This window comes from Gasterosteus aculeatus, chromosome 20 (assembly GCF_964276395.1).
Source record: "Gasterosteus aculeatus chromosome 20, fGasAcu3.hap1.1, whole genome shotgun sequence".
NCBI lineage: Eukaryota > Metazoa > Chordata > Actinopteri > Perciformes > Gasterosteidae > Gasterosteus > Gasterosteus aculeatus.
In genome coordinates, this window is record NC_135707.1 from 465001 (window position 1) to 490976 (window position 25976).

Consider the following 25976-nt stretch of genomic DNA (forward strand, 5'->3'; position numbering starts at 1 on the left):
AGATTTAAATCATTCTTATTTTATTTATAATACTTTATTAATCCCACATGGGGATATTATTGTGCGTTTGAGCCGTCCTTAGTAGTGCTGCTGTGAAGCACTGGGCTTCAGTGCCTTGCTCAAGGACACTGAGACACAAACTATGGACACAAACCGCACTGTAAAACATCACAGCCCTGTTTAGTTATGTCCACTTACTACTTTGTTTAACTTTATTGTTATTATGCTGAAAGGATATTCAGTACAAAACATGTTACAATAAGATATTTGACAAATTTGTTGTTTTTATGCACAACTTTATTTGCATTGTTCCAACAAAGTGATTTGACATTGTATTTGTTTTGGTCTGATGGAGCAATCTGGTTTACATGAAAGTGACTTAACTTGTCTTTATTTATTATTAATAAAAGCACATGGAGTCACAAAATGTCGTTATTTCAATAAAAATGCAGCATGGAGCGTTTTGTCAGATCTTCGTTGGGTCCGACAGAGAACCACTGCATTAATGTACTTTTACTGGGACTTTGATGGAATGTTAAGATGCACATAGATTCACGTGGAGTATTTCTACACCAATGTGTTACAATACAATAATTGTTTAACCTCCGGGTTGTGTAATCATTAAATACTGATTATAAAATGTGGTATTGTCTGAACAGCAGCGGTCTACTGATGTTAGCTTAGCTTTGCGCTAACTAACTGATAATTACATTACATTACATGTCATTTATCTGACGCTTTTATCCAAAGCGACTCACAATAAGTGCATTCCACCACAGGACACTCAGAACTCAGAGGAACAAGAAACAAGAAAGTGCAATTAATAAAGCGCATGAGCGTCCATTAGCTTTTCCTTTAAAGACGTTAGCATTAGCTGCGACTCTCAGTGTAAAGTTACTTTAGCTTAGCGCACTGTAGAGGAACTTTAACGTTAGCTAGCTCAGACGCAGCTAACATTTACATTGTCCTGCAGCTGGCTAGCCCAGAGATTAACTAAGCAAAGCTAACGAGCTAACCTTACACAGGTAACCCGAACCCGGTCCAATTAGCACCGTTCGTGCCTGGTCGGGCGAGCAGCTCCAGTTATCTTTAGCATTAGCCGGCAAAATATCAGTCCAACTGTTGCTAACTCCGGCCGGCTTGTTCTTTAAAAGCTGCTCATGCTAAGCTATCACTTGCCCCGTGACAGTTGCAAGTTCCCTCTTTGATATAGCGGCGTGTGTACAGCTGACCCGTCTTACCTGGTGACCGTTTAGTCCGCCTGAGAAGATGTCTTATGTCCAGTTTGTCTCCATTGATTCTCTCTGTTCGTCATGTCAACAACAACAGCTAGCGGCTACAACTTCTTCTGCTGTCCAGGTCGCTTTCTGGCGCAGTACCGCCCCCTGCTGGACCGGACATGACATGTACATTCATACATACTCATATCCGGTCGTCCAATGTATGCTTTTTTGGGGGTCCTGTGATTTAAGTATCTATTGACGTTCCTCTCCAGAACAGAGAGGGCGTCGATGTGGTGGAGGATGTGGGGGGACGTCGTGGCGCAGGGGTTAGAGAAGGTGTGCTGGGAAGCACAAGGTTGGTGGTTAGAGTCCAGCCTGCCCCATGTTCCATGTCAAAGTGTCCCTGAGCAAGACACCTGACACCCTAATTGCTCCCCGGGCCACAGAGCGGATGGATGTCGTCACAGCCTCTGTGTACTCATCCAAACTACTGGTAGCAATCCTGAAAACATCCCAGTCCACAGTCCAGACACGCCTGAGGTCACTGGTCCACTGACTTTCTGGCTTTCTGCCTGTGTGCAGGACTCGGGTGGCTCAGAGGGTGGCTCAGAGGGACAGCGGGACATACAGGCCCTGCATGTAGTGTGGCGAGTAGCAGGGTTCTCCTCTCTGGAGGAGCATTTAACTAGCTGTTTGTGTTCGGAGAGTTCATTGCTGAGGTTTCCTCCAAGGACAATAACTAAGGAGTCAGGACCGGTCCGCTCCACACACAGTATCCGGTCGGCGAGCATCCGCTGTGCGTCCTGCACGTTGGCATCCGAAGGAATGTAGACACCAAAGAGGATGAAAGAAGCGAACTCAGGGGGAGTAGAAGGGTTTACCGTTCCGGATAATGGGTCAAAGATGGAGGAGCAGTGCTGTTGGATCTGACACGTTGTTGCACCACCTTTCATCTTGCCGGAGGGTTCTGTGTCTGCTCCAGGATGGAGGAGATTCCAGGAGACAGGTAGTTACTCTGAGAGAGCTGGACAGGGCCGAAGAAGGTCCTCAACCCATCAGCAGGACCCACATCTGCTGCTTTGAGGAACTGCTGCTTGAGCCCTAAAGTAAGACCTGCAGCAGGTGTGAACGTCTCTGCCCAATCTATCAGAAGCAGATTTCATGAGGGTGGGCTCATGAAATAAAGGTTATATATGTATTTATAGAATAAAGTTTCATTTATATATATATATATATATACACACACAGTTGCCCCCCTTCCTGATTTCTTATTTTTTGCATGTTTGTCACACTTAAATGTTTCAGATCATCAAACAAATCTAAATATTAGACAAAGATAACACAAGTAAACACAAGATGCAGTTTTTAAATGAAGTTTTTATTATTAAGGTGAGAAAAAAATCCAAACCCTGTGTGAGAAAGTGATTGCCCCCTAACCCTAATAACTGGTTCGGTCGCCCTGAGCAGCAACAACTGCAATCCAGCGTTTGTGAAAACTGGCTCATCTTTGCAGAATCGTTGTAATTCAGCCACATGGAGAGTGAAGCACGAGCAGAAAACCACTCAATGACATCAAGAGGGAGGAACTGGCCTCCACATGCACAACCAGTCATGTTTTGTGGGTCGTCTCATTGTTGTGTTGCTTAATTCCAGCTGCTCAGAGCAGCAACGCCGACACAGAACCTTCCGGCAAGATGAAAGGTGGTGCAACAACGTGTCAGATCCAACAGCACCGCTCCTCCATCTTTGACCCTTTATCCGGAACGCTAAGTCCTTCTACTCCCCCTGAGTTCCCTTCCTCAAGAAATCAGGAAGGGGGCAAACACTTTTTCACACAACTGTAGACATAGATGTATTTTATGTATTGATCGATGTAATAATGTATTGATCGATGTGTCAACGTCATAGTTATAGGTGACACTCAGGAGGCTGTGTGGATCCACCATTGATTTATTCTTAGTGGATCGTGTCTAAAGCCAGATGTCAGATGTACAATCTCCTCCAGGATAACGCAGCTCGTGAGCCAGAGACGGACCATCGGGTTCTTTACCAAAGTCCACCAGAAAGTCCTCGTTCACAGAGAGACCCCCATCCACAGAGTCCACATCGATCTGCATCATCACTGAGCCCTCTCTGCACACAGACACAGAGAGACAGGCAGTCAGAGCGAGAGAGAGACAATTAGAGGGACAGACAGGCAGTCGTTCTGCAGTACCACACAAGTACTCACTTGGCCATGTCGGGGTAGAACTGTTTGTCCCAGCCACTGTACAGAGAGGTCGTCACATAAAGTCTACGACCGTCCAAACTCAACTGTAACATCTGAGGACCTCCAGGGACACGCCTGCCCTGAGAGACAGACAGGTGGACAGGATGACAGACAGATATCTTTTTAACATTTACAAAGCAGAGAATGGAAGACAGGATGTTCCCTATCCTTTCACACAGCTCCCTGTCTCACTCTCCTCCTGTCTGTGGTACCTGGATGATGCGTGGGCGGGGCTGTGGTTGTTTGTCCGGGTCTTCCAGGACTCTGACTGGACCGTCGCTGACGATACTTCCTCCCAGGAACACCTAAAACACACAGGTGAGCGTTCTCAATCTGAGCTTTTCACCTGTTGGGTCACCAGACAGGTGAAACGTTCAGACCTGGCCGACCAATCGGGGATTCCTGCTGTCAGTGATGTCATACTGTCTGATGTCACCGTGGAGCCAATTACTGAAGTAGAGGTAACGGTCGTCCAACGAGATCAGGATGTCCGTGATCAGCCCTGAGCAGAGAGACAGGAAACCAGTCAAGCAATTAAACAGGCAGACTGACGGACAGCCAGACAGGTTGTTTCCCCATGTGTCCTCGTGGACTTGTGTCCTCTATCCTTGTGCCCTCATGGACGCTTTTATCCAAGCGCAGTCATTGAGTCCTGTGATCCTGGGCTTCTTGGGAACAGGGATGATGGTGGAGGCTGGTGGAGCTGTGGGGGGATGGGATCAGGACATTGTCTTTCGAATCTGCAGAAGAACTCATTCAGCTCGTCTGGCTTGTAGTTAGTGAGGTGTCTCCAAACCGAAGCAGAGTCACTTGCTGAGAACTGTTGTTGGAGTTTCTCAGAGTACAGTCGTTCAGCGTCTCTCACCGCCTTGCTAAACTTGTATTTTGACTTGTGTACACGTCTTTGTCCCCACTCCTAAATGCCTGATCCTTCTGCAGGCGTAGTGTTCTGATCAATCAAGCAGTAGTACAAAAGCCCCTTTTAATACTTAACTTAATAGAAAATAACTATCTGAAGGCCACTGACTGAAGCCGTTGACAGGATGTAATCAACGTGTTCAGCTCTGCCGGCTCATCGCTGCCTGCAGTCCGTAAAGTGGATTCTTGGTTGTTCGCACGAAGCGGCGCCGTCAGCATCCGCAGGTCTGCGGCCGTTCGCTACTCGCTTTGTGGAAGCGCGTCGTTACAACAGAAGACTTCAATGGCTCCTCTTGGTGCGGATGCACATCATTTACAACTCACCACTACATTTAATCTTAATTTCGACGAGCAAAAGTAATGTCCAGACTTCCAGGGGAGAATCTCTCCGCACTGTCGCCGTGATGTGGTCCAATGCTTCTTATTTCTAATAGATGTAATCCAGCGTTCTGATTGGTTGAGAGTGAGCCACAGTGTATTATTGAGCGATAATGTACACCTGTAAATTTCAGTAATTGTAACTGCGTTACTTGATTTAAAAAAATACTTCATTACATCCTCATTACCGTTAAAAGTAGTGGGATTACTCCCAACACTGGTCCTCATGAAGGGCAGGAACGGTCAAAATGCCCTGATACATTGGAGCAGACTCGTTCGTTCTTGTGAGAGCCAAATATCCCAGAATGCATTTCACCTCAGCAACAGGCAACAATGGCAGAGGAAAATAAACAAGTACTACTATATTTAAGTTACAGAATGTACTTTTTCAGTTAGTTGTTGTTTAGCAACATTTGTGTGGTCAGTTAGTCAACATTGAGCCTTCTTAACTTAAGGATAAGGGAGATGTGAGGTGTAGTTAGCAGGACATCTGGGAGTCTGGTCTCCAGAGAACAAGTCTGTTCCAGGAGTTCCAGGTTATGAGAAACGGCCACACAGACTCACCAGGCATCTCAGGTAGGATCCATCCCTCTACCTTCTTGTTAGGAATGTTGATCACTTTCTCTGCAGCCCAGTCACCTTCCTGAAGGCACATGGCAAGTAACAGTCATCTGTGCTTTCAGCTAAATGCAAACATTAGCATGCTAGCATTAGTGTCCTAAAATTAGCATTTAGGTTAGTGGTTCTTTATCAGTCTTGCTCCTAAATGGTGGAAGGAGGTCTCTGAAGACATCAGAGCCTTCACATCTCCAGACTAAAGACACACCTATTCAGACTCTACCTCCACTAACACACTAACTAACTGTAGCACAAAAAAACAACCAAACTTTTTGTTTTTTGTGACAAAGTATCTGTTCCAATCACTCTATCAGAGAAAAACAAGATTTGTAGAAATAACTGGAAACTTAAGAGAGCCACGACATTATGTTCTTTACAAGTATATGTAAACTTTTGACCACAACTGTATAATGGTTCTTATCTACAGAAAGTTGTAATTCGGCTTATTTGATGAAATTGCACTTTCTTGTTTCTTGCTCTTCTGAGTTTGTTTCCTTATGGTTGAAATGCACTTATTGTAAATCACTTTGGATAAAATCGTCAAATGACATGTGATGTGATGTAATGTGTCACAAGTGTACCCTGTGGTACTAACTATAGTCTTACTTTGTCGAGAACCCTGTGGTACTGACCGGCGTTTTGTAGAACCTGAAGACGACAGACCTCAGAGCACATCCCACGTAGCCCTCTGTAGCATCTGGGTTATGAAGGAACCGGATCTCAAGGGGAATGGCCCCTTCCTCACCCAGGTCCAGTGTCTGCAGCTTCCTGTGAGTGGTCCAGTCCCAGACATGGATGGAGCTCCCATAGAGTCCTGGAACAGTAAACCAATGACTGTTACTGCATATCAGGGCAGAAAGATGTTGGGATATTTTATTGGATTTGGAACAGCCCCCGAGCAGCATTTCCATTGTTGTTGGCATAGGGGCCTAGAGCCCAGTCGCTGTTGTAACAATGAGAGTCTTACTGAGATCTAGAAACCAGTGGTACTAACTATAGCCTTACTTTAATCTAGAACCTGTGGTAATAACTATAGCCTTACTTTAATCTAGAACCTGTGGTACTGACTATAGCCTTACTTTAATCTAGAACCTGTGGTACTGACTATAGCCTTACTTTAATCTAGAACCTGTGGTAATAACTATAGCCTTACTTTAATCTAGAAACCAGTGGTACTGACTATAGCCTTACTTTAATCTAGAACCTGTGGTACTGACTATAGCCTTACTTTAATCTAGAACCTGTGGTACTGACTATAGCCTTACTTTAATCTAGAACCTGTGGTAATAACTATAGCCTTACTTTAATCTAGAAACCAGTGGTACTAACTATAGCCTTACTTTAATCTAGAAACCTGTGGTACTAACAATATCCTTACTTTAATCTAGCATTTGTGGTACTAACTATAGCCTTACTTTAATCTAGAACCTGTAGTACTAACTATAGCCTTACTTTAATCTAGAACCTGTGGTACTAACTATAGCCTTACTTTAATCTAGAACCTATGGTACTAACTATATCCTTACTTTAATCTAGCATTTGTGGTACTAACTATTGCCTTACTTTAATCTAGAACCTGTAGTACTAACTATAGCCTTACTTTAATCTAGAACCTGTAGTACTAACTATAGCCTTACTTTAATCTAGAACCTGTGGTACTAACTATAGCCTTACTTATATCTAGAACCGTGTGATACTAACTAAAACCTTTCTTGGATCTGTAACTACCCACTACCTTAAGTCCCTGTAAAAAAAGTATTTTCTGAGACCAAGAACCTTGTGATACCAACTGGATTCTAACTGGCAAAGAAACTTAGAAACCAGTTGCACGGATTAAGGTGTTACTGATATCCAGAACTCTGTGGTGCTGACTCAAGTCTTACTGGGATCTAGAGGCTGATTGCTACTGACTGGAGTCTCAGTGGAATAGAAACCTAACACGCTGCGGTACTGACTTACTGGGTCTCACTGAGATGTCTCCTCTCAACTCACCTGCTTTGACATGGTTGGGATTGAAACCGTTAGCCAGAGCTTTGGGTGCGCCCCATTCCGTGCTGATCATCACGTTGTGTCGGGGCTGGTACCAGAAATCATATCCGAATGGCGCCGCTTCGCCCGGGTGCTCCCAGTTACCGACCACCTCGAACGTCTCCCCGTCCAGGAGGACGAAGCCACCTGAAAGGAACAAGTGTTACTGAGCAGTTGGGGGAATGTGTAACAGAGGATTTAGGATCTGGTCAGCTAGTAAGCTCACCTTTGCCGTTGCCAGACGGGTCTCCGATACAGCTGATCATGATCTGACCGTTGCCCAGGCAGTGGGTGGTGTGAGGGTTTGCCAGGTCGCACTTCCAGTACATGTCGATGGGCTCAACTACCTGGAGAAAGCAGAACCATAACAAGTCCATCTCATGCAGGCACTTTCAAAAACAGAAGCTCTTACTGGACACAACCAGCTACATCCAGCGGTAAAGAAGCTGTAAAAATATGATGATTAAAACCATAACAGTTATCTATCAACTGTGGAAAGATCTAAAGGAGTAACGCTTAGGAGACAACTTCTTGTTCTTTAAAGTGAAGTCATGACTCCTCTGGTCCCATATAAGTCTATGAGAAAATTACTTCTCTCTTGATTTTTAGTTAAATATTTTTTAATATTTTTAACTTTTATTCCTTTATTTTAAACCATAGCCTTATACTACTAACCCATAGCATTATGTTTTATTTTATTCCTCTTGCACTGTTGTCTTGTCGTCTATTGTCGTACTGTCTGCTGTTACGCACCAACCGCCAAGTCAGATCCAATAAATGTTCCCTGATTCCTGATTTATTCCCTCAGTAAACATTGTAGACATGAAGTTATGAGCGGGGCCACACGTGATTGAAGAGACGCACACGGAGTCTCTTCATCATCTTCAGTCAAGATATTGTGACTTCCTGGTCAATAAAAAACAAGATGGCGATCAGCTAAAGGACAATACTTTGACACGTCCACAACTCTATCAGACATCACCATGACGATTACATCCACTTCTTATCTACCGTCCCTCTGTCTCTCTGTGGTTCTTATCACAGCTTGTCCTTGTTTTGTACACGCTTAGTGGCCGTGACCTACTTTTCTACCTTTAGATAATGGCTGATGTCTCACCAGAGGCTCCGGGTTAGTGACCTGTGACTCAGCAGTTTTTTTATTAGAAAAACAGAGACACTTTCTCCTTCCTCCTCAACGCCGACCCAGTTCCACGCCAAGTAGCTGACAAGAGCAGCTGGGAAAGTGTTCATTGTCCAAACTGAACTCAGCATGAACCCTCCTCCTCCTCCTCCTCCTCCTCCTCCTCCTCCTCCTCCTCCACAGGCCCTGCGTCTCTTCGACAGGCCTTGTTTTCATAGGTTGGAGTCGGGGGGCTGAAACAGCAAAACCCTGAGGCCCCATTGACCCCTAACCCCATTGAAGAACATTCTATGCAGCCAGGAGCCCTCAGAGGTCTGAGCATTGCTGCACTAGTGCACAGTGGAGCCGAGGAGATGGGCGGTGACCTCCTTATCTGAGCCGCGAGCTAATCTTCATTCCTCTGCTAGTATAAACCTGAGACCAATGAACAGGAAGTTGTGCTTCAGGGCAATCTTTCATTTGACCCTTGACCTCCAGATAATAGCAGGGTACCTTTTGGATCTGAGGCGCTCTGGGGTCCGTCCCCACGTCCACCACGTAGATCCTGGAGGAGATGAGCGCCGGGAGGATCAGGCGGTTCCTTTTCTTGGAGGCGTCGCCAAAGCAGCTGCTGCAGGCGTTCCAGCCCGAGTGGTGTAGCTCGTCCCGAAGGTTCGGCATTGGCAACCGGTGGATGACCTGCGGGGGTGGGCAGAAGGTCAAAGGTCACAGCAGGTCAGAAGAGGTTTTAGAAAATGCTCCTCCTCAGAATCTGTTTGTTCTTCTGAGGATATGGAGAACTGATGCAAAACAAAATGGAAAGGTCGCACTAAGGACAAAGCCGAAAACCTGAAGGCTGAAGAAGAAAAAGATGTAGTGGACTATGAAGAAGAAGATGAAGATGACAAAGAAGATGATGCCGAAGAGGAAACATCGGCAAGACGTCTGAGCCGAAAACTTCTCCAGCGGGAGGAGAGAGCTGCTGAGAGAACGAAGACAAGAGAAGAACTGGGAATTTAAAGAGTCCAAAGGGATCAACCACCGCAGAAGCAGAAGGAGAAGGAGAAGGAGACAAAGGAGGAGAAGAAGGAGAAGAAGGAGAAGCAGATGAAGAAGGTTGACTGGAGGAGCCAGCGACTCCTCCCACCTGAGTGTAGGTGGAGGACTTGGGGTCCACGTCCACGGTGGCCAAATAGTCCGGCTTGTGGATGTCGGTGTTGCGGTAGATGCAGGGGAGGTAAACGATCTCCTCCCGACGACCTTCAGCCAGAAGGACATGGAGATGTTCAGGTATATTCTTTTTTACATTTGTACCTTCATGTGTAAATATGGTGGACTCACCCTTCATGGCATCCAGCGGGCTGCGGTACCCTGGTCCACATTCTGAACAGTTGGCTGAGGAAACACAACCAACCAAATGTGATGAACTTTAAAAAACACTTTAAATAAGAGGACGACAACTTCATGTTTGAAGTTTGAATTCTGCGCCGCCGCCATCTGTTAAGTGATCATCGCTGGACTGGTGTACATGTCTAGAGACCTGTCCGTCAGCGCGTAGCCCCGCCCTAAAGCGTCCAGCTGTCATAGAGAGAATGTAGCTTCATTCCATGAAGCTTGGACTTATCTTTAAAGAAGCTGGAGATGGTTTACGTTCTGGCTTCTAGGTTCGTTGCTTGGAGCCGTCTGGTCTTCATGTAACAGGTCTGAGATCTGTGTCACTCCCTTTAGACAATCTCTGGTCAGACTTTAGCTTAGCATGTTAGCATGCTAACATAGCTCTACAGTCAGTTCTATGGGGTTTGTTGATAAACCAGTGAGATCAATACAGTTCAAAGTTCCATTACAATCCGTCCAATTCAGAATATTTACTGGTTACAGGGCACTCCTACACTGTAGTACTACTACTATTACTGGAGTAAAAGGTACTTCTACCCCCACTGAGTACAGCATAGAGTCACTGAGTGTAGTTAAACTCTTGAGTGGAAAACAGGTTTCTGGAAGTTAATGTTTGATTATGAAAACAGGCCCCGCCCACATGTCGGCCCCGCCCACCGAGGGGCTCCCGTACTGCAGTGTGATATTTCACACAAATTAAACGCGACGGTATCACATGAATACTACATTCAAAAGTAAAGTAAGTAATTTTAATGCAAGTAAAAGTCCAGTAGGAGTACACAGGTATTATCAGTGTCGTGCAGTAACAGTACATGTTATACACATATATAATAGGTATTTATATTATTACTGCCTTATTGTGTATTCTTTTGACTGTTTTGTTGTTTCATGACAAAACAAAACTATTACCAAAACAGTCTGTAAAGATAAAATAAAAATACTTGTAGTTTTTATTTGATTTTTAGGAAAAATAATATTAATAAAACCATATTTTTATCTGAGTTACAGGATAATTAAATACTTACTATTTATTACATTTTGGGAGGTGGATCACATGTTAAGGGTTAAATATAAAAGTATATTTCAAAGTCGTTTGATTATTAAATAAATAGCATGTCTCTGAATGAAACACTTTTATATCCTAATTTAGTTTACTATTACTGATATTACAACTATTATATTAATATGATTAATTTAATAGTTGGAATGCTATTTAAGCATGTTATATTATTATTGTTATTATCATTGTCATCATCAGCATTATTATTAGAAGCAAAAATTAGAAAATCAGAAAAAGATCTTTTTTACCTCCTGAACTGATTCTTATGATTCAAGGTTATTTTGTACTAATGTGACCTTTAGAGTGTTATATAACACACGCGGACATACACACACACACACACACACACACACACACACACACACACACACGCACACATTTAAAGGAGCAGGACGCTGTTTTTTATTAACAGTTCATTTTTAGATTTAAATATGATTATTTGTTTATTTATTATCATATTGAACAAACGAGAAATTTGAAGACGGCGGTTTAACAAATTGAGAAACTGAGATTTACATTTATTCACATTTAAGAGACCAAATTATGAAACGATCCTTCTTTTTGCTTTTATTTCATTTCTATAAAAAAAATCATCCTGCAAAAAATCCCATTTTAAGTTAGAAGGATCCAGTTTGTTTCTGCAGGTCAAACTCAACATAATTGTAATAATATACAACTGTGAATGTAACAATGTATCATTAACTTGTTTCTCCCGTGAAGCTTCAATCTGCAGCAAACTGATCTGAGGTCAGAGCGAACAACCAGAACAAAGGTCACTCTGCAGAAGTGTGATGGATATTAAACAGAACTGGTCTCACCCATTTTGGAGGTTCTGGTTCTGATCTGATCCTGAAGCTTTGGGCAGTTTGGACTCTGTGAGACCAGGACCCCTGTGCATAAAAATGGGAGGGGGGCCGTCAGGTCAGGACACAGCCAATGGGAGGAGAGGGGGCGGGGCTTACATGCCCATTCTGCCTAATTAACCGTTTGAGACCAGAGACTCATTCAGAGTGTGTGTGTGTGTGTGTGTGTATATGTGTGTGTATCCTTTTTACACTTTACAACAGATAAAAGGACAAACACAAGTGACCTCACAAAAGCCAATAAAGCACAGGAACAAACAATAAACATGCCTAAGAATAAAATACACAATCAGGTCATAGATCACAGTGAGTGAACGTGGGACGCACTGACAGAACACAGCTGTGTCTCAAAGACGCTAGTCTGCAGCCTTGTAGTCTGCAGCCTTGTAGTCTGCAGCCTTGTAGTCTGCAGCCTTCAGCAGCCTGGTCTACCTGGGCTGCTCCTCCAACGACCGCACAGGCTGAACCAAACGGTCTGACATGGGACGGTCTGTCCTGGGGGGTCACTTCCTGCCTGCGTCAGCAGCGCCGGCGCTCCTGTTGCCGAGCAACCTGCTGTTTGACAGCAAAAGCCTTCAAAGCCAAAACAATTACAAAGTACAGAAAAAGAAGATCTTATTTTATTGTATTGAGGAAGAAAAGCTTCTCCTCCGGAGCATGAAATATTCCAGCCTGAGAGAAGAACTTGAACACAACTAAATGTAAAGTTAGTTTATAATCACACAAAACAAAAGGAGCAAAACAAGTTCAGTTTCATTCTGTATTTATTCTGTAACGTTACTGACAGAAAGTGATATTTCAGGTTCGTTTGTTATAAATGTGTGTTTGTACTTTGATGTTCAGAAGAACAGAACATGGACCCGGGTCCTGAATAAATTAAATCCCGCACTGCATGCTGGGATATGCTGGTCCGCAAAGGACAGGTCGGATGTGTCCTCCAAACGGCTCCTGGAGGACTGCGTCCCTCCACCGCGTTCGAGGACGACGGTTGGGACGGACGAGTCGCAGCGGAAGTGACGTATGCGTCCTGAAGGAGGCCGCCGAGCGGCTTTGAGACTCGGCCCATGTTGGACTCTACGTGGACCATAATGTACTAAATGACCATCAGGCTGTGTTGAAGACTTGAAACTAGAGACCATAAACTTTACAATGTTTACTGAGGGAATAAACCAAGAGAGAAGTGGAGTCATTTCCCCATAGACCTCTACGGGACCGGTGTGGCACGGTGGTTAGCACTGTGTCCTCAGAAGAAGGTCCTGGGTTCAAATCCCCCAGCACCTCTCTGGGTGGAGGCTGTTTGGGTTCTCGGGCTTCCTCCCCCAGTGCAGAGACAAGCTCATAATCTAATGTAATCTAAAACGCTCCAGCCTAAGGTTTAACTTTCCCGTGTGCTGGTTCTGTGTGTCTATGTGACTGGAGGCCAGTCCACTGGACCCGGTCTCTGCTGGTGTGGACTCCATTGACCCCCGCGACCCTCTTTAGGTAAGCGGTGTAGAGGATGACTGACGAACTTCTATATTAGTAGAGAATGCTGCTTTAAGACGGAGAGCTTGGCTGCACTTTAATTTGTATTTAAACATTTCATCACTAATAAAAAGACCCAAAGCTGAAGATTTATTTTATTAAAGAGGAATAGAATCCATCATCAGTCACATCGTCTGTCCAACATCTCATTTTTATACATGTGTGTTCCAGCTCATTTGGAGCTTGATGACCTGAACAGGTGGGTTTGTGGGTGGAGCCACAGCCGTCGCCGCCCACTTCACGTCTCCGTCTTTGCTTCAGCTTTCTTCCACGCCGTCGGCCCGGCTCTTCCCCGTTATCTTCCACTCGTCGCCAACTTCCTCTCCAACCATGATCCTGGTCTCACGTCTCCTCTTGCTTGCTTCCTTCCTGTCCTCCACTGTCTCATCTCCTCCCTCCTCGCTGTCCTCCTCGAGCTTCTCTGCTTCTTTTTCCCTGTCTTCCCCTGTCTCCTTCTTGTCTTCCTCACCTCTGATTGCATCCTTTTCTACGTTCACCTCCTTGCCTTCTTCTTCCTCTGGTGCCATCTGTAAATCTCCTTGGTCCTCGCCGGCGTCCTCTTCATCCTCCAGCAGCTCGGGGAGGTCATCCGAGGCCTCGGGCCCCAGCAGGATCTCAGTCAGGCTTTTGAGGATGTCCGCTTGGATCCCCTCTGGACTCATCGTCTGCTCCTCCTCATTCTCCTCTCGCAGAAGGCCCGACAGGCAGAATGACTTCTGCAAAAGCCGCGGAAGCTGGTTTAAGTGTGTCAGTGCCTCGACCAACCAATCAACCAGCAGCTGGGCCACGTTGGCTTGGAGCTGGTGCGGCGCCGTTTCCTCCAGCTCCTCCGGGTTCCCAGCAATGAACTTGGCCCAACGAGCCAACAGGAAACGCTGCAACACCGGCCTCGCACAGACCTCCAGTGGCTGAAGACCGGAGGAGCAGCCTGCAGGGATCATGGCCGGCAGGGTTCCCGCCCCGCTGATAATGGCGAGAAAGGGATCTCCCATGTGCTCTCGGTGCCGGTCCAGGACCAGCATGGATTTACCGGGCCTGGCAAGCCCGTAAACATGCTTCAGCCATATTTTGTTGGTCCACAGATCCAGGGCTTCTTCTACTGGCAGGCCTTCCGGTCCGGTATGGATAAACTCGGGAAGGACCTTCTCAGACATCTGCCGGTTCGCCAGAATCATCGACGGCAGCATGGTCCCGTCGGCTAGCGCCGCCAGGTACACGGTGACCAGCGGCAGAGACCCGGTGAGCTCCAGCGCCTCAGAACGCCGGGACTTGTCCTGGACCAGCCGTACATCCACAAATAGACACAATTCGTCCATAGCGGCCACGGCGCTGTCCGCGAGTCCGTTGGCCCGGACGACCTTCTGCGTGAACTCCCTGAAGGATCCGACCTTGGCCTCTAGGGAAGGCGGCAAAGGCAGAGCTGCGCCGGGCGAGCTGCCGACGCCCAGTTGGTGCTCCAGCATGAAGCCTACCGCCCAGTTGTAGGAGATGCGGAAGGCGTTGCTGAAAACCCCCTTCTTCTTCAGCGCGGAAGCCTTGCGAAAGAAGTTGCTCTCCGTGATGGGAAGCTGCTGCTCGCGCATGGACAGCACCCAGGCCACCATGCGGGCAGCGCCATCGCCGTCCGTCCTGGGCCGCTCCTGCGCGGCTGACCTTTGGCGTCTCCCAGCCTCCCGCAGCCAGGACCGGATGAGGCCCGGCTCGGTGAGAAACACCCTGGAGGCCTGGCGTACTCCGTCACACAGGGCTGAGAGGGCGACGCGGAGCTTGCGGGCGGTGAGGAAATCGTCTTTACCAACAAATGAGGCGGTTGCCCCCTTGGTCGTCATTGACGATGGGCGAGATGTCAGGGGCTTTACTTCTTCGACGAGCTCTTCCTTGATGTCGTCGACGTCGTCATATTCTATGTCGTCCACGTCGTTGTCAGAGAAATCAAAGTCCTCCACGGGCGCCATGGCCCCGTCCACATTGTCCTCGACCTCCTTCACCGTGACATCACCGCTGCAACACAAGGGATTCAGATGTTGAACTCATTGGAGCCAAAAGATGTATTAAACGTTTGAGCGTAAAAACATTACCTGATTCTGTCCTTGATGAATCCCACTCTTGTTGAACCTTGTAAATAAACAAAACACGCATCTTTAAATCATGTAAAACCCCAAGAACGGGTCATAAACAACCTTCCTCACCCTCTGAATCACTGACCTTTGTTCCGGGGTGAGAGGCCGTGAAACTCCCAGAAGCAGCTGGGGTGTTTGCACAGGTTCGCCCTGCAGACGACGCAGCCGTAGACACTCTCGTGCCGGAGGTTCTTCAGGTGGCAGGTCTTGCATCTCTTGGAGATGCTGCTAATCTTACCCATGCGGTGCCTCTGCTCCACTGGCGCCTCTGCCCTGGTTGCGCGGGAGCCGGCGATCTCCACGGTCTCCGAGTGGTTCTGAGCACACTTGGCGAGCTGGTTGCCCAGGCGCTTGCGGAAGCTGACCTGCGTGAAGAGGCCGTCCTGCACCCAGGCTGGCGGGTTCTCCTTGCGGCTTTCCCGCAGCACGATGAAGGCGTTGACAATGCTCAGGTTCACCAGGAACCAGAAGAGGCCGCGCCAGTGTCGGTCCTGGAGGATTCCTCCCAGCGGGTTGCAGGCCAGCAGCTGCTTGCAGATGTCAACACCTCGCATGTTCTCCTGCAGGAGGCAGAAGGCCATGGGGCGGTCCACAGGGTCTAGTCCGCCCACTCTGGTCTGAGACCTCCTCCAGACGGTGTCCTGCTCGCCAGGGGCCGCGTTGGTTGACAGGCAGCCCATCTCTTTGGTGTCTCTCCAGCGGGTGGCCAGCAGGGAGCCAAACCGCCTCTGCAGAAAGTCCCCGGGTCGCTCCAGGTGACCCTCCTCCCACAACTCCCGGGGCAAGACGGGGCTGAGCGGGGGAAAGGAGCTGGAGGCGTAGATCCCCAGGTCCAAAAGCTTTTGCATGAGCGGGACGGAGGCCAGCGAACTTGCCAGGTAGAGCTGGTGGTGTTTGTCCTCCAGGTCCTCCACCAGCTCTGGCACCACGGTGAAGCCCTGCCCCAGGCCCTCACCCTCCCCTGCCTGGATGAAGAAGCGGTGGCAGTAGCCGGACTTGGAGTCGCAGAGCAGCCATGCCTTGGGCCGGGTCGTTGAGCCCGCCTCATCGGGGCCGGGCAGCAGCGCCTGGTCCACGGACAGGCAGCAGTTTGGTTTGTAGGCACTCCACATGGCGGCGCCCAGGAGGCGCAGCATCGGCCTGAAGATGTGCAGCGGGTCGTTGGGGTTACTGGTTCCACAGAGCTGCTCCGTGGCGAAGCTGCCCATGCGGATGTTGGCGGTGATCTGCTGGAAGCGCTTGAAGCTCATTGCGCGATAGAAGGCGTAGCTGTTGTCGTAGTGGCTCCAGGACCAGTACTGTGACGGGTCGGGGAGGTTGTGGAGCCCCATCAAGATGACTAGGCCAAGGAAGCCCTTGACCTCGTGCACGGTGGTGGGGACCCAGTCCGAGTAGCCGAGGCCCATGAAGCGGCAGGTCTTGGCGTGGGCATTGGTTTCCTTGGTGATTAGCTCCGTGAGCTCCTGAGGAAAGAGCAGGTGAAAGAAGTCGATGGCGTCGGTGTTCTTTGACAGAAAGTGGTGCGGTCCGGTGCTCTGCTGGAACGGGAGCACGGGAGCAAACTCCTCGCTCTCCGACGGCAGTTTCCATCGACTCGCTGACCTCCAGGACGGATTGGGCAGGTCTGCACTCTGGACCGGTTCTTCTCCACTTGCGGGTCGCCGCTCTTTCTGGAGGCAGAACTGGATGTCTGGTTCAATGCAGCCTGCAATGAAAAACATCACGTTTGAACTTCACCTCATAAGATATTCTTTCACATTTCTAGAAAAGTACAGATACAAAAAGGTCACAGGAAAGTGTTTCTGACGGAGCTGCAGCTCCTCCTGCAGGAGGTCAGCCAGCTTTCTATCACTCTAAATATTAAGTTTCTTACTGCAACAGTGAAAACTCAGTGAAGTATATATATATACACACATAGATATGTATACACACATGTGTATATATACAAATTGAACAGGTGATCCTAATAATCCTTTAGGTGAGTTCATATCTATATATACACATGTTCTAATAGATTTTATATAAATATATTTATATTTATAATACTTACAATATGGTAGTTATATCATATTCTGAATACTGTTTTATATATAGATATAGTTATGTATATATTAATTGATATACTGGATTGTTTGAATAATATGTCCATAATATGTTAAACTGTTGGAAAAAATGTTAAATATTTAACTGCAAAGTAATAATGGGTGTTTGATACCCTTTTTGCATTGAATCATACTGGAATGTTTACTGAAACTGATTGGCTGACCAATAAAAATCCACAAGCCGCCACTGGTTTGCAAAGTCACAGTACTGAACTATGAAGGAGCTTGCGCATGTGCATATCTTAAGTCATCATTTTGACGTTTTATCTCCTAATTTCAACTCTAACCCTTAATTGTTTGGTGGGAAATGGGCTTCCGTGTAAACCAGCCAAGTCAAGCCCACTGTCTTTCCTTTGTCTCCTCTTCTATTTCGGTCTCATCACCAGTTTTCCTCTTCTGTGTCTGACCTGCTCTGTGTCCTCAAGTCGTTCCAAAAGCCTCCAGCGGTCACGTGTCTGTTGCTTAGTAACGAGCGTACGGTGGGCGAGAGGGAATTCGTGCACGATACAACTTGTTTTGCGTTTCCTTCCCACGATGTGGCGTGTGAGCTGGTTGAAATGCGCGTGTCTCACAGTCAACGTGTGAGGCTTGAGAACCTGCAGTGACTTTATTATGTGGACCTGCTCCACATGGACTCCGTCGGTAAACAGCTCCAAGCTGTTAAACAGGTCTTCATCTCCAAGCACACGTTTAACCAGCCGCGCTTCATTAACTCTCTGAAGCGCGGATACCACCTGATGGCTAAACTGAGACAGCTAAGCTAAGCTAAGCTAAGGACGTGCACGCTCACGTCGCGGTCCGTAGTTGGTGCACAAGAACCACGGCTACCACCAACGCGATCGAGCGTGCTGGATTCGTGGATGATGCACTCAGGGCACATTAATAACACCAATAATCCCTCAACCACACTTTTGCATCTGCGGCAACCCTGGAGGGACATACGATCTCAAACGGTGCTAATGTCAAGCCCTAGTTCTCACTGAGGTTCTCCTGTGCTGATGTGAGGGCTTCTGGACAGAGGATGCCGGATGTGCACAGACTGTAAAGCCCTCTGAGGCGGATTTGTCATTTCTACAAAATAGAATTCAAATAAATTGAATTGTGTCTCTTACGCCGTGGCCTGCAGGTGGCGCTGTGGTGCAGCGGGTTCCTCAGTAGATGTTTAGCCATCTGATCAGCGGTCTGAGGGCTGAAGTCACACTGAGAGCAGCACAGCAGGTAAACACTGAAACACAGGAACAACTTTAGGTTAGTGTGGAGGTCAATAACAACAATAACAATAACAACAACATGATTGTTTAACCAAATTCCAGCAAATTAGTACTCATGATTCACTTGAATGGTAACAAGTAACATCTGTAACATGGCCGACACCAGTAGCATCAGTTACACCTGTGATACCTGTAACACCTGTACCATTGGTTACACCTGTGGTACCTGTAACAGCTGTACCATTGGTTACACCTGTGATACCTGTAACAGCTGTACCATTGGTTACACCTGTGATACCTGTACCATTGGTTACACCTGTGATACCTGTAACAGCTGTACCATTGGTTACACCTGTGATACCTGTAACAGCTGTACCATTGGTTACACCTGTGATACCTGTAACAGCTGTACCATTGGTTACACCTGTGATGCCTGTAACAGCTGTACCATTGGTTACACCTGTGATACCTGTAACAGCTGTACCATTGGTTACACCTGTGATGCCTGTAACAGCTGTACCATTGGTTACACCTGTAACATCTACCTGGAGATTGCGAGACATTTGGATTAAAGAAGATCAAACCAACATCCCCTTGTCGGAAAGAAGCGCGACAGCAGCAGGTGGGACACCTGGACAGGACGGGAGTCTCACCATGGAGGACAGCGTCTGTGCAGGGGAAGGACTCGGTCTTTGGTCCGCGGCACGTGACTGAAAACCACAACAACAACAATCAGAATCAGAGACAAAGCTGAAGAACGTTGACACGTCAAATCATGGTGAGAGCACCAGAGGAGAGCCAATCAGCATTGAGAGAATCCCTATGACATCACTGAATCCATCCAGAAGTATTTTTCAGCTTATTTCATGAAATAGCACTTTGTGTCTTGTTCTTTTGAGCTAAACGGCATGTGATGTAACGTAGTTTGCTGAACGGACAGTTTGGCCAGGGGGGGGTAGTCTGTCTGCTCCTGTGAACATACACGGACGCATTTGTGCACGTGTCGGGGGGGGGGGGGGGGTTAATTTGCTTATATCACAGACCTGTTCAGGTGGAAGGGGTCTGTGGGGGAAACACTGGTTTGATGATGTTTGCATAGAGATAAGTCCTTCTGCCACGTACATGCTCTTCACATGACTATTATAAACATGGTAAACATGGTCCGTCATGACAAGAACTCAGAAAGATATAAATCTACACTTTAACTCTTAATCAGTGGCATCTTACTGGATCATGTGGGAGGCGTAAGCTCTGGAGCAGCAGCTGCTGTAGGGACACAGCAGACACCGGACGTGGGTCGGGTAGTGAGCCGAGAAGTCCAGCACACGGCTCCCACACTCCAAACACACCAGGTGGTCCCCGCCACCGCCCGAAGACCTGCAAGTACCAAAGAGACCAGATGTTGGCCTGTGGCTGTTGACCGTAGTCTCACCTGCGATGGTTAATGTGAGACTCATCGGGCTGACCTGTTGACATGGCGTGGTGGCGATGACCTGAGGAGGGCGGGACTCCTGTGGAGCGGAGACGTCTCACTCTTGATGTTGATTGGCTGGATGAGGGAGGCGGGGCTCTGGAGCAGAGGCCTGATCTTCCCACAGGTCCTGATTGTCACCTGCTGACACATAGATCAATAATAAGAATGGATGAAAGGGGGTCAGGTCTTAATATTTAGGGATGATGGCAAAAGGGTCTGACCTTTGACCCCGGGGGCAGCCCTTCAAGCTCAGCGGGACGACGGAAGCTGCGGTGGTTTTCCTGTTTGTGCTGCATCTTGTCCTTCAGGAAGATGAACTGAAGGCGACACCTGTTGCAGTGGAACGCCTGGTTCATCTGGGAAGGAAGGATGTGTCATATGCATATTGTTTGTTGGCTAATAATGAGTGTGTGTGTGTGTGTGTGTGTGTGTGTGTGTGAGGTCACCTGGTGTCTCGACAGGTGCTGCTGGTAGCTGACGGGGTTTCTGGTCACCTTCAGGCAGAAGAGGCACATCAGGAAGCCAGAGTCTCTGTGGAAGCTGGCAAAGTGCTGCAGGATGTCGGCGTAGAACGAGGAGCGATGGGAACACACCTGCAAGACACAGCTGGGTTAAAGGGGCACGAGGGGACACGGGTCGGAGGTCAACGGCTGAAACCCACCTGGCAGAGGTAGGGCATCTCTCCGGGTTGGTGGTTGGACTTCATGTGGTTCAAGAAAGCCGGCTCGTTCTCGAACGCCCACTCACAGATACGACACAAACCTCAGAGACAGAGACAGGGACAGGGACAGAGACAGAGAGAGGGACAGGGACAGACAGGGACAGAGAGAGAGACAGGGACAGAGACAGAGAGAGACGGTGAAGCCTGGTTTATGCTGCGTTTTCAGAGCGCTTTTCACACCTCCTTGCGTCCTTGCGTCCTTGCCTCCTTGCGTGTGTCGAGACGTTTTTCTAGGCTTGCGTCGCTTTTGACGCAATTTTTTTAATTTATTTTGAATTTGTGCCAAAGCTGCTCCTCATAGTGTTTATATCATATCATCATAATGTCTGTAAAGTTACGTCATGTGAGTCTTTGTTCACGTTTTTCTTTGTGCGTGATGGCTGTTGTTAGTTTGAAGTGGCTGAAGAGTCTTAATTGTTGTGTGTGTTGTAACACAAAGTGTCCTTAGACACACGTTGTGGGTTTTATCTAATTGACTGTAAAGGGAACAGTTCCCTCTGCAGCGTCGCTGCCAGCTGCTGTGTTTGTGTGTTGGTACGTTTCTGTCTCCGTCCTGTGGGAAGAAATGTGTAAATATGAGCGCTTGTACGAGCCGTCATTGGCGGACTATGAGGACGCCGGATGGCCTCTGATTCATGGAGGCAGATCTCCACCAACGAGGGAACAAAGTCGTGGAGGAAAATACGGGACAAATGTGTCCTTGATGAAGAGCAGCAGTGTGGATGCACGGGGCAATAAAGTCTATGATCAATAAATAAAGCAACCAGCGACTTCCACACACAAAGACGTGACTCTCCAGGTCGTCTTCAACAGAACACGTGACTCCCGTCCCAAGAGAAGACCGACGGGAAGCTGCATTGGTTGTTTGACCAGGTGTCTTACAGGCGGAGGGGGCGGGGCCGTGCACCTGCTCCTCGTGGCTCTGCAGCTGAGACGGAGACGAGAACTGACGGTAACAGAACCTGCAGCACTTCCTGTCTTCACTTGTTCCTCCAACCAACTCGGAGTGCAGGAGCATGTGCTGCATCAACCTGCACACACACACACACACACACACATAGATTGGTGTGTTTGTGCGCTCAGGTGTGTAGTTTCCCAGGTGTACGGGTGCAGAGTTAAACATGTTCGGGTTGGGGGGGGACCTCAGGTTGTTCTCGGCCCGGTAGGTGCAGATCTGGCAGGTGAAGGAGGTTTTGATCCTCAGCGGCTTCCTCAGACTCAGGTCGCCCTCCAACGTCCCGTAGTAGAACTCCTCCACGCTCATCACCACCCTGTGAGGGTTGGAGGTCAGCGATGGGGTCATGCAGTGGGCGGGAACCGCGGAGGCAAAGGGGGCGGGGTCAGGAGCTGCAGGGATCAGGTGACACGCAGAAACTGTCATGGCGGCCGTATGGCGGAAAATCACTGTCAAAATTCGAGAGGTCAAATCAGGTTGATGCTCGTAAATCAAACGTCGGCCAGCAGAAGTCCGTCCTGAGCCAGATACTTCCTCGCTTCTCTGCTCGCGCTCCAAGGTGTTTTCTACGCGCTCGCTTTTTACCAGTCACCAGGGGGCGGAGCCAGTCCCAGGGGGCGGAGCCAGTCGCCATGGTATCCACATTAATTGGTTACAAACCGCGTCTCTGGCTGGAGTGATGCACTCACTCAACCATAGAAGCTCTTCTCCGCACTAACGGGGACAAAGTCTAAACTACGGCACATTGAGGCCGATGCGTCCGTCTTCACCGAGCTATGGGGGAGCGTGCGCACATTGTTCAGATTTTCCAAAAATCGATCCGCATTGAAAGGTCACGTTCGCGCAGGACGGACTTTTGCTCGCGGATGCTTGATTTACGCGTGAGCATCAACCTGATTTGCGCTCTCCAATTTTGACAGTGATTTGCCGCCATACAGCTGGTAACCGTGGCAACGCAACAAAGTGATTGTTCACAGGTGGACCAGCTGGCGTCAGGTGAGACCCCCAACGCTTCCTGTACCTCCTTCACAGTAAACGTCCAGCAGCATTTCAATAACTCTGCTGCTGAATCCAGTTTGCAGTAATATATTTAAATAAGTGTTTAATCTAGAATCTAAAATAATAAAAAGTCATCTATTATTTTTAATAAATAATCAATATAAAGATCAACTGTAGCAAATGGAAGTGAAGTAAGTTCAGTACTTCATTAGTGCCTCACAATCAGAACCAACGTCGTACCGCTGCTGAACGGAGAGATTCGGGCGACGCCATTGGCCGATCCAGAGGGGAGCGCGGGGCAAGCTGCCATCTTCAGACAGTTGGCTCCGCCCACTTCAGTCATCTGATGGTTAACTGGAGGAAGAAAAAAAAAGATCCATAATCAATACCCGACCTGATGGACCAATCGGCTGCGATCACATGTGGCGTGACGGACCGGGCGCTGGCGTGCCGGTGCGGGAGCTCAGCGCAGTCGGCAGCTTGGTGGCGGTAAAGGCGGTGCCAGGGACGTGTGAAGGGGGGGGGGCTGCTCTTGCCTGGACCACCTGATGGACTGGGGACACGCCCACGCTGGGCCGGACCAGCTGACCCAGTGACTGCACTGTGGGGGTGGGAGGCGATAGGAGACAGTGAGCGGATCAATAGGTGTCACGTGACTTATTGATTAGTGGGGTCCTACACTGGATCAGCGTGAGCGGCTGGACCGTCTGACCCGGCTGCAGGTTCAGCAGGAGAGGGGCGCCGCGGTTCATCACTGGGAAGCCCTGCAGGGGAACACGTGACATCACAGTGACATCACACAACAATCAATCTAGTTCATCGTAGCGAGTAAATCTGCCCGTGTTTCCATTGGCTCGAAGCCGGAATTTGAATGAGCGTCTGGAGTGAAACTGGTGTTTACATGTACGTCTGTCCATTAAAGGGTGAACGCAGCCCGAGTACAGCGCTGACCAATGAGAGCTCTGCATAGAGGTGCGTTTGATTTCTGTACCTGTGTGGCGAGGAGGACAGGCTGGCCGTGGGGCGTTCCGGGAGCCGCTGGGAGGAGGAACGTGCCACCTGTCTGTGTCAGGAAGAGGGGCGGGGCCTGAGCCATCAGGGGCGGGGCCAAGGCAGGTGTGGAGGACGGGGCGGGGCGAGAAGAGGTGATGAAGGACGGACGCGGGCGAGGAGGAGGAAGAGGAGGCTTCGCAGGGGAGCGCAGAATCTGTACGAGGGGCGAAGCTGCGGGCGAGAGCAGAAGTGAAGACAAGCCCCGCCCCCTTGTGCATACGCTCGCACAGACAGACAGGTACCTGTGGGGGGAGGGATTGGAGGCGGAGTCCCGGGAGGCGGAGTCTCAGAGGCTGGAAGAAGAGAATCTTCTCCTAGAGACAGACAGCTGCAGCAGTTAGTGTGTGTGTGTGTTATGGTGCGTGTGTTATGGTGTGTGTGTGTGTGTGTGTGTGTGTGTGCGCGCGCGTGGGTCACCTGGCTCGCAACAGCTGTCTATGAAGTCTATGTCGTCTTCCTCCACGCTGTCTGCCACCTGTTGCCATGGCTCCAGCTCCTCTTCCTCACACTCCATAAACAACTCCGTGTCCATGTTACTACGGAAACCAGCAGAGGTCAGCATCACACCGACCTCTGACCTCTAACCTCACCGTCATCATCAAATAAACGTATAAAACAGGGCGGTAGTTGGAGGGAAGTCTTGTAATTACATTAAATAAACGTGTTAACGGTGCGCGGGAGGCGGCGGCGCGCAGCGGTCGCGGGAGGGCGCTGCGCGCCGCCGCCTCCTCTCCGGGCTTTGTGTTTCTTTCCCCGCAGGAGGAGTGTTCATGTCCCGCCTGGAGGAAAACTTTCTCCCGGGTGGGAAGAGGCACAATAGGCGGACCAGTTGCACTTGATCCCGGGTAGCGGAGGCACCGGAACCGGTCCGTGAGCCCGGTACCGCCTGCTGCCGCGAGCTCCCTCAGCCGCGTTGCGTCTGCAACCAACTGTCTTTCTGCACCGCGCGCTGGCGGCAGCCAGCGGTCACACACCAAGCGCTCCCCCGGAACGGGCCCGGGCGTGTGGACCCGGGCGGGCTCGTCTTACCTTCTCCTGCAGAGCGCGGACTGGTTCGCACGGTTCTTCTTCGGGCGCGTTCGGGTTCAGAAGGCTGGGGGCGGGTCTTGCGTCCGCTCTTGGTGTCGCCGCCGCGGATTGGCCAACGGCGATTTTTACGTCACTTCCTGCTGAGACAGGAGCTCTTGGCCGCAGAGAGCTGCGGGTTTTCAGTCCGGGGGGTGAAGAGCAACAACAAACAACAAACAACAAACCAACATGCAGGACATGGGCGGCACCATTTTGTGTTGGTGTTTTTTGGCTGGGCGGAGTTACATAGTGACGTCAAGAGCAAAACAAAACACAAAACTATTGTTTTAACTGATTCACACGACAAAGTAACACATGTATCAATGGTTTTTTTTATTATGAATAAAATTTCAAGTTAATAAACACTTCAAACGTTTTAATCAGTCGAGTACTTTTCTCAATCGCTAATGTAGGCTACTTTATTCTTCATCTCACAGGATCCCTAAATCATCATCACGAAAGTAAACAACAACAAGTCAGCGGTGAGGAGCAATGACCCCCGTCGGCCAGAGCGTCCGCCGACACAAGGTCACTCCAAGGCCTCTGGAAAACTAGAAATAGATGATAGACAGGTTGATAGACACAGATGTTGATAGACACAGATGTTGATAGACAGGGAGGTTGAACCGATCGGTGGCGGTTAAGTAGAGGGACAGGCAGTAGATGGACAGGCAGTAGATGGACAGGCAGTAGATGGACAGGCAGTAGAGGGACAGGCAGTAGAGGGACAGGCAGTAGATGGACAGGCAGTAGAGGGACAGGCAGTAGATGGACAGGCAGTAGAGGGACAGGCAGTAGATGGACAGGCAGTAGAGGGACAGGCAGTAGATGGACAGGCAGTAGAGGGACAGGCAGTAGATGGACAGGCAGTAGATGG

The 25976-nt window shown here is 48.7% G+C and overlaps 3 protein-coding genes across 10 annotated transcripts in view; all 3 read right to left on the reverse strand.

The window, feature by feature from the left end:
• Positions 1 to 1738, reverse strand: part of pi4kb (phosphatidylinositol 4-kinase, catalytic, beta) — a 7852-nt gene extending 6114 nt beyond the window's left edge. For both annotated transcript variants that reach the window (XM_078094246.1, XM_040164440.2), the window contains exon 1: positions 1242 to 1738. The gene's annotated coding sequence lies outside the window, so the exon portion shown is untranslated. The remainder of the gene's footprint in view (positions 1 to 1241) is intronic.
• An 845-nt stretch (positions 1739 to 2583) lies between these two features.
• Positions 2584 to 12428, reverse strand: selenbp1 (selenium binding protein 1). Of its 2 annotated transcripts, XM_040164420.2 has the most exons (13): positions 12305 to 12428; positions 11828 to 11899; positions 9896 to 9949; positions 9702 to 9814; positions 9068 to 9253; positions 7661 to 7781; positions 7399 to 7581; positions 6039 to 6220; positions 5353 to 5431; positions 3873 to 3994; positions 3705 to 3797; positions 3454 to 3572; positions 2584 to 3356 (listed from the first exon to the last, which is right to left on the reverse strand). In XM_040164420.2, the coding sequence occupies exons 2-13, from the start codon at positions 11829 to 11831 to the stop codon at positions 3194 to 3196; spliced, it is 1419 nt and encodes a 472-aa protein (XP_040020354.1). In that variant the 5' UTR covers positions 11832 to 11899; positions 12305 to 12428; the 3' UTR covers positions 2584 to 3193. The 2 variants fall into 2 exon arrangements, with proteins under 2 accessions (XP_040020354.1, XP_040020355.1); XM_040164421.2 differs by lacking the exon at positions 12305 to 12428 and having other exon boundaries at positions 9896 to 10276.
• Positions 12429 to 13479: 1051 nt separating this feature from the next.
• Positions 13480 to 25196, reverse strand: pogzb (pogo transposable element derived with ZNF domain b). Of its 6 annotated transcripts, none has more exons than XM_078094245.1 (19): positions 25061 to 25196; positions 24449 to 24567; positions 24274 to 24345; positions 23970 to 24202; positions 23691 to 23742; positions 23415 to 23579; positions 23219 to 23332; positions 22167 to 22371; positions 21907 to 22055; positions 20965 to 21065; positions 20750 to 20896; positions 20525 to 20659; positions 20296 to 20441; positions 20057 to 20206; positions 19483 to 19539; positions 18731 to 18843; positions 15602 to 17221; positions 15475 to 15511; positions 13480 to 15397 (listed from the first exon to the last, which is right to left on the reverse strand). In XM_078094245.1, the coding sequence occupies exons 2-19, from the start codon at positions 24561 to 24563 to the stop codon at positions 13654 to 13656; spliced, it is 5355 nt and encodes a 1784-aa protein (XP_077950371.1). In that variant the 5' UTR covers positions 24564 to 24567; positions 25061 to 25196; the 3' UTR covers positions 13480 to 13653. The 6 variants fall into 6 exon arrangements, with proteins under 6 accessions (XP_077950371.1, XP_040020350.2, XP_040020349.2 ...); XM_040164416.2 differs by having other exon boundaries at positions 20296 to 20444; XM_040164415.2 differs by having other exon boundaries at positions 23658 to 23742.
• Between the last annotated feature and the right edge of the window lie 780 nt (positions 25197 to 25976).

Excerpts from the sequence above, each read along its gene's own strand:
- selenbp1 (XM_040164420.2), bottom strand. Across the intron at positions 9,815-9,895 it reads CCCGCTGGATGCCATGAAGG|GTCGTCGGGAGGAGATCGTT; the intron begins GTGAGTCCACCA and ends TTCTGGCTGAAG. Across the intron at positions 3,995-5,352 it reads GATCCTACCTGAGATGCCTG|GGCTGATCACGGACATCCTG; the intron begins GTGAGTCTGTGT and ends CTCTCTGCTCAG.
- pogzb (XM_040164413.2), bottom strand. The coding sequence starts at position 24,563 with ATGGACACGGAGTTGTTTATGGAGTGTGAGGAAGAGGAGCTGGAGCCA. Across the intron at positions 23,333-23,414 it reads CACCGGCACGCCAGCGCCCG|TTAACCATCAGATGACTGAA; the intron begins GTCCGTCACGCC and ends TTCTTCCTCCAG. Across the intron at positions 15,512-15,601 it reads CCTCTCACCCCGGAACAAAG|GTTCAACAAGAGTGGGATTC; the intron begins GTCAGTGATTCA and ends TTTATTTACAAG.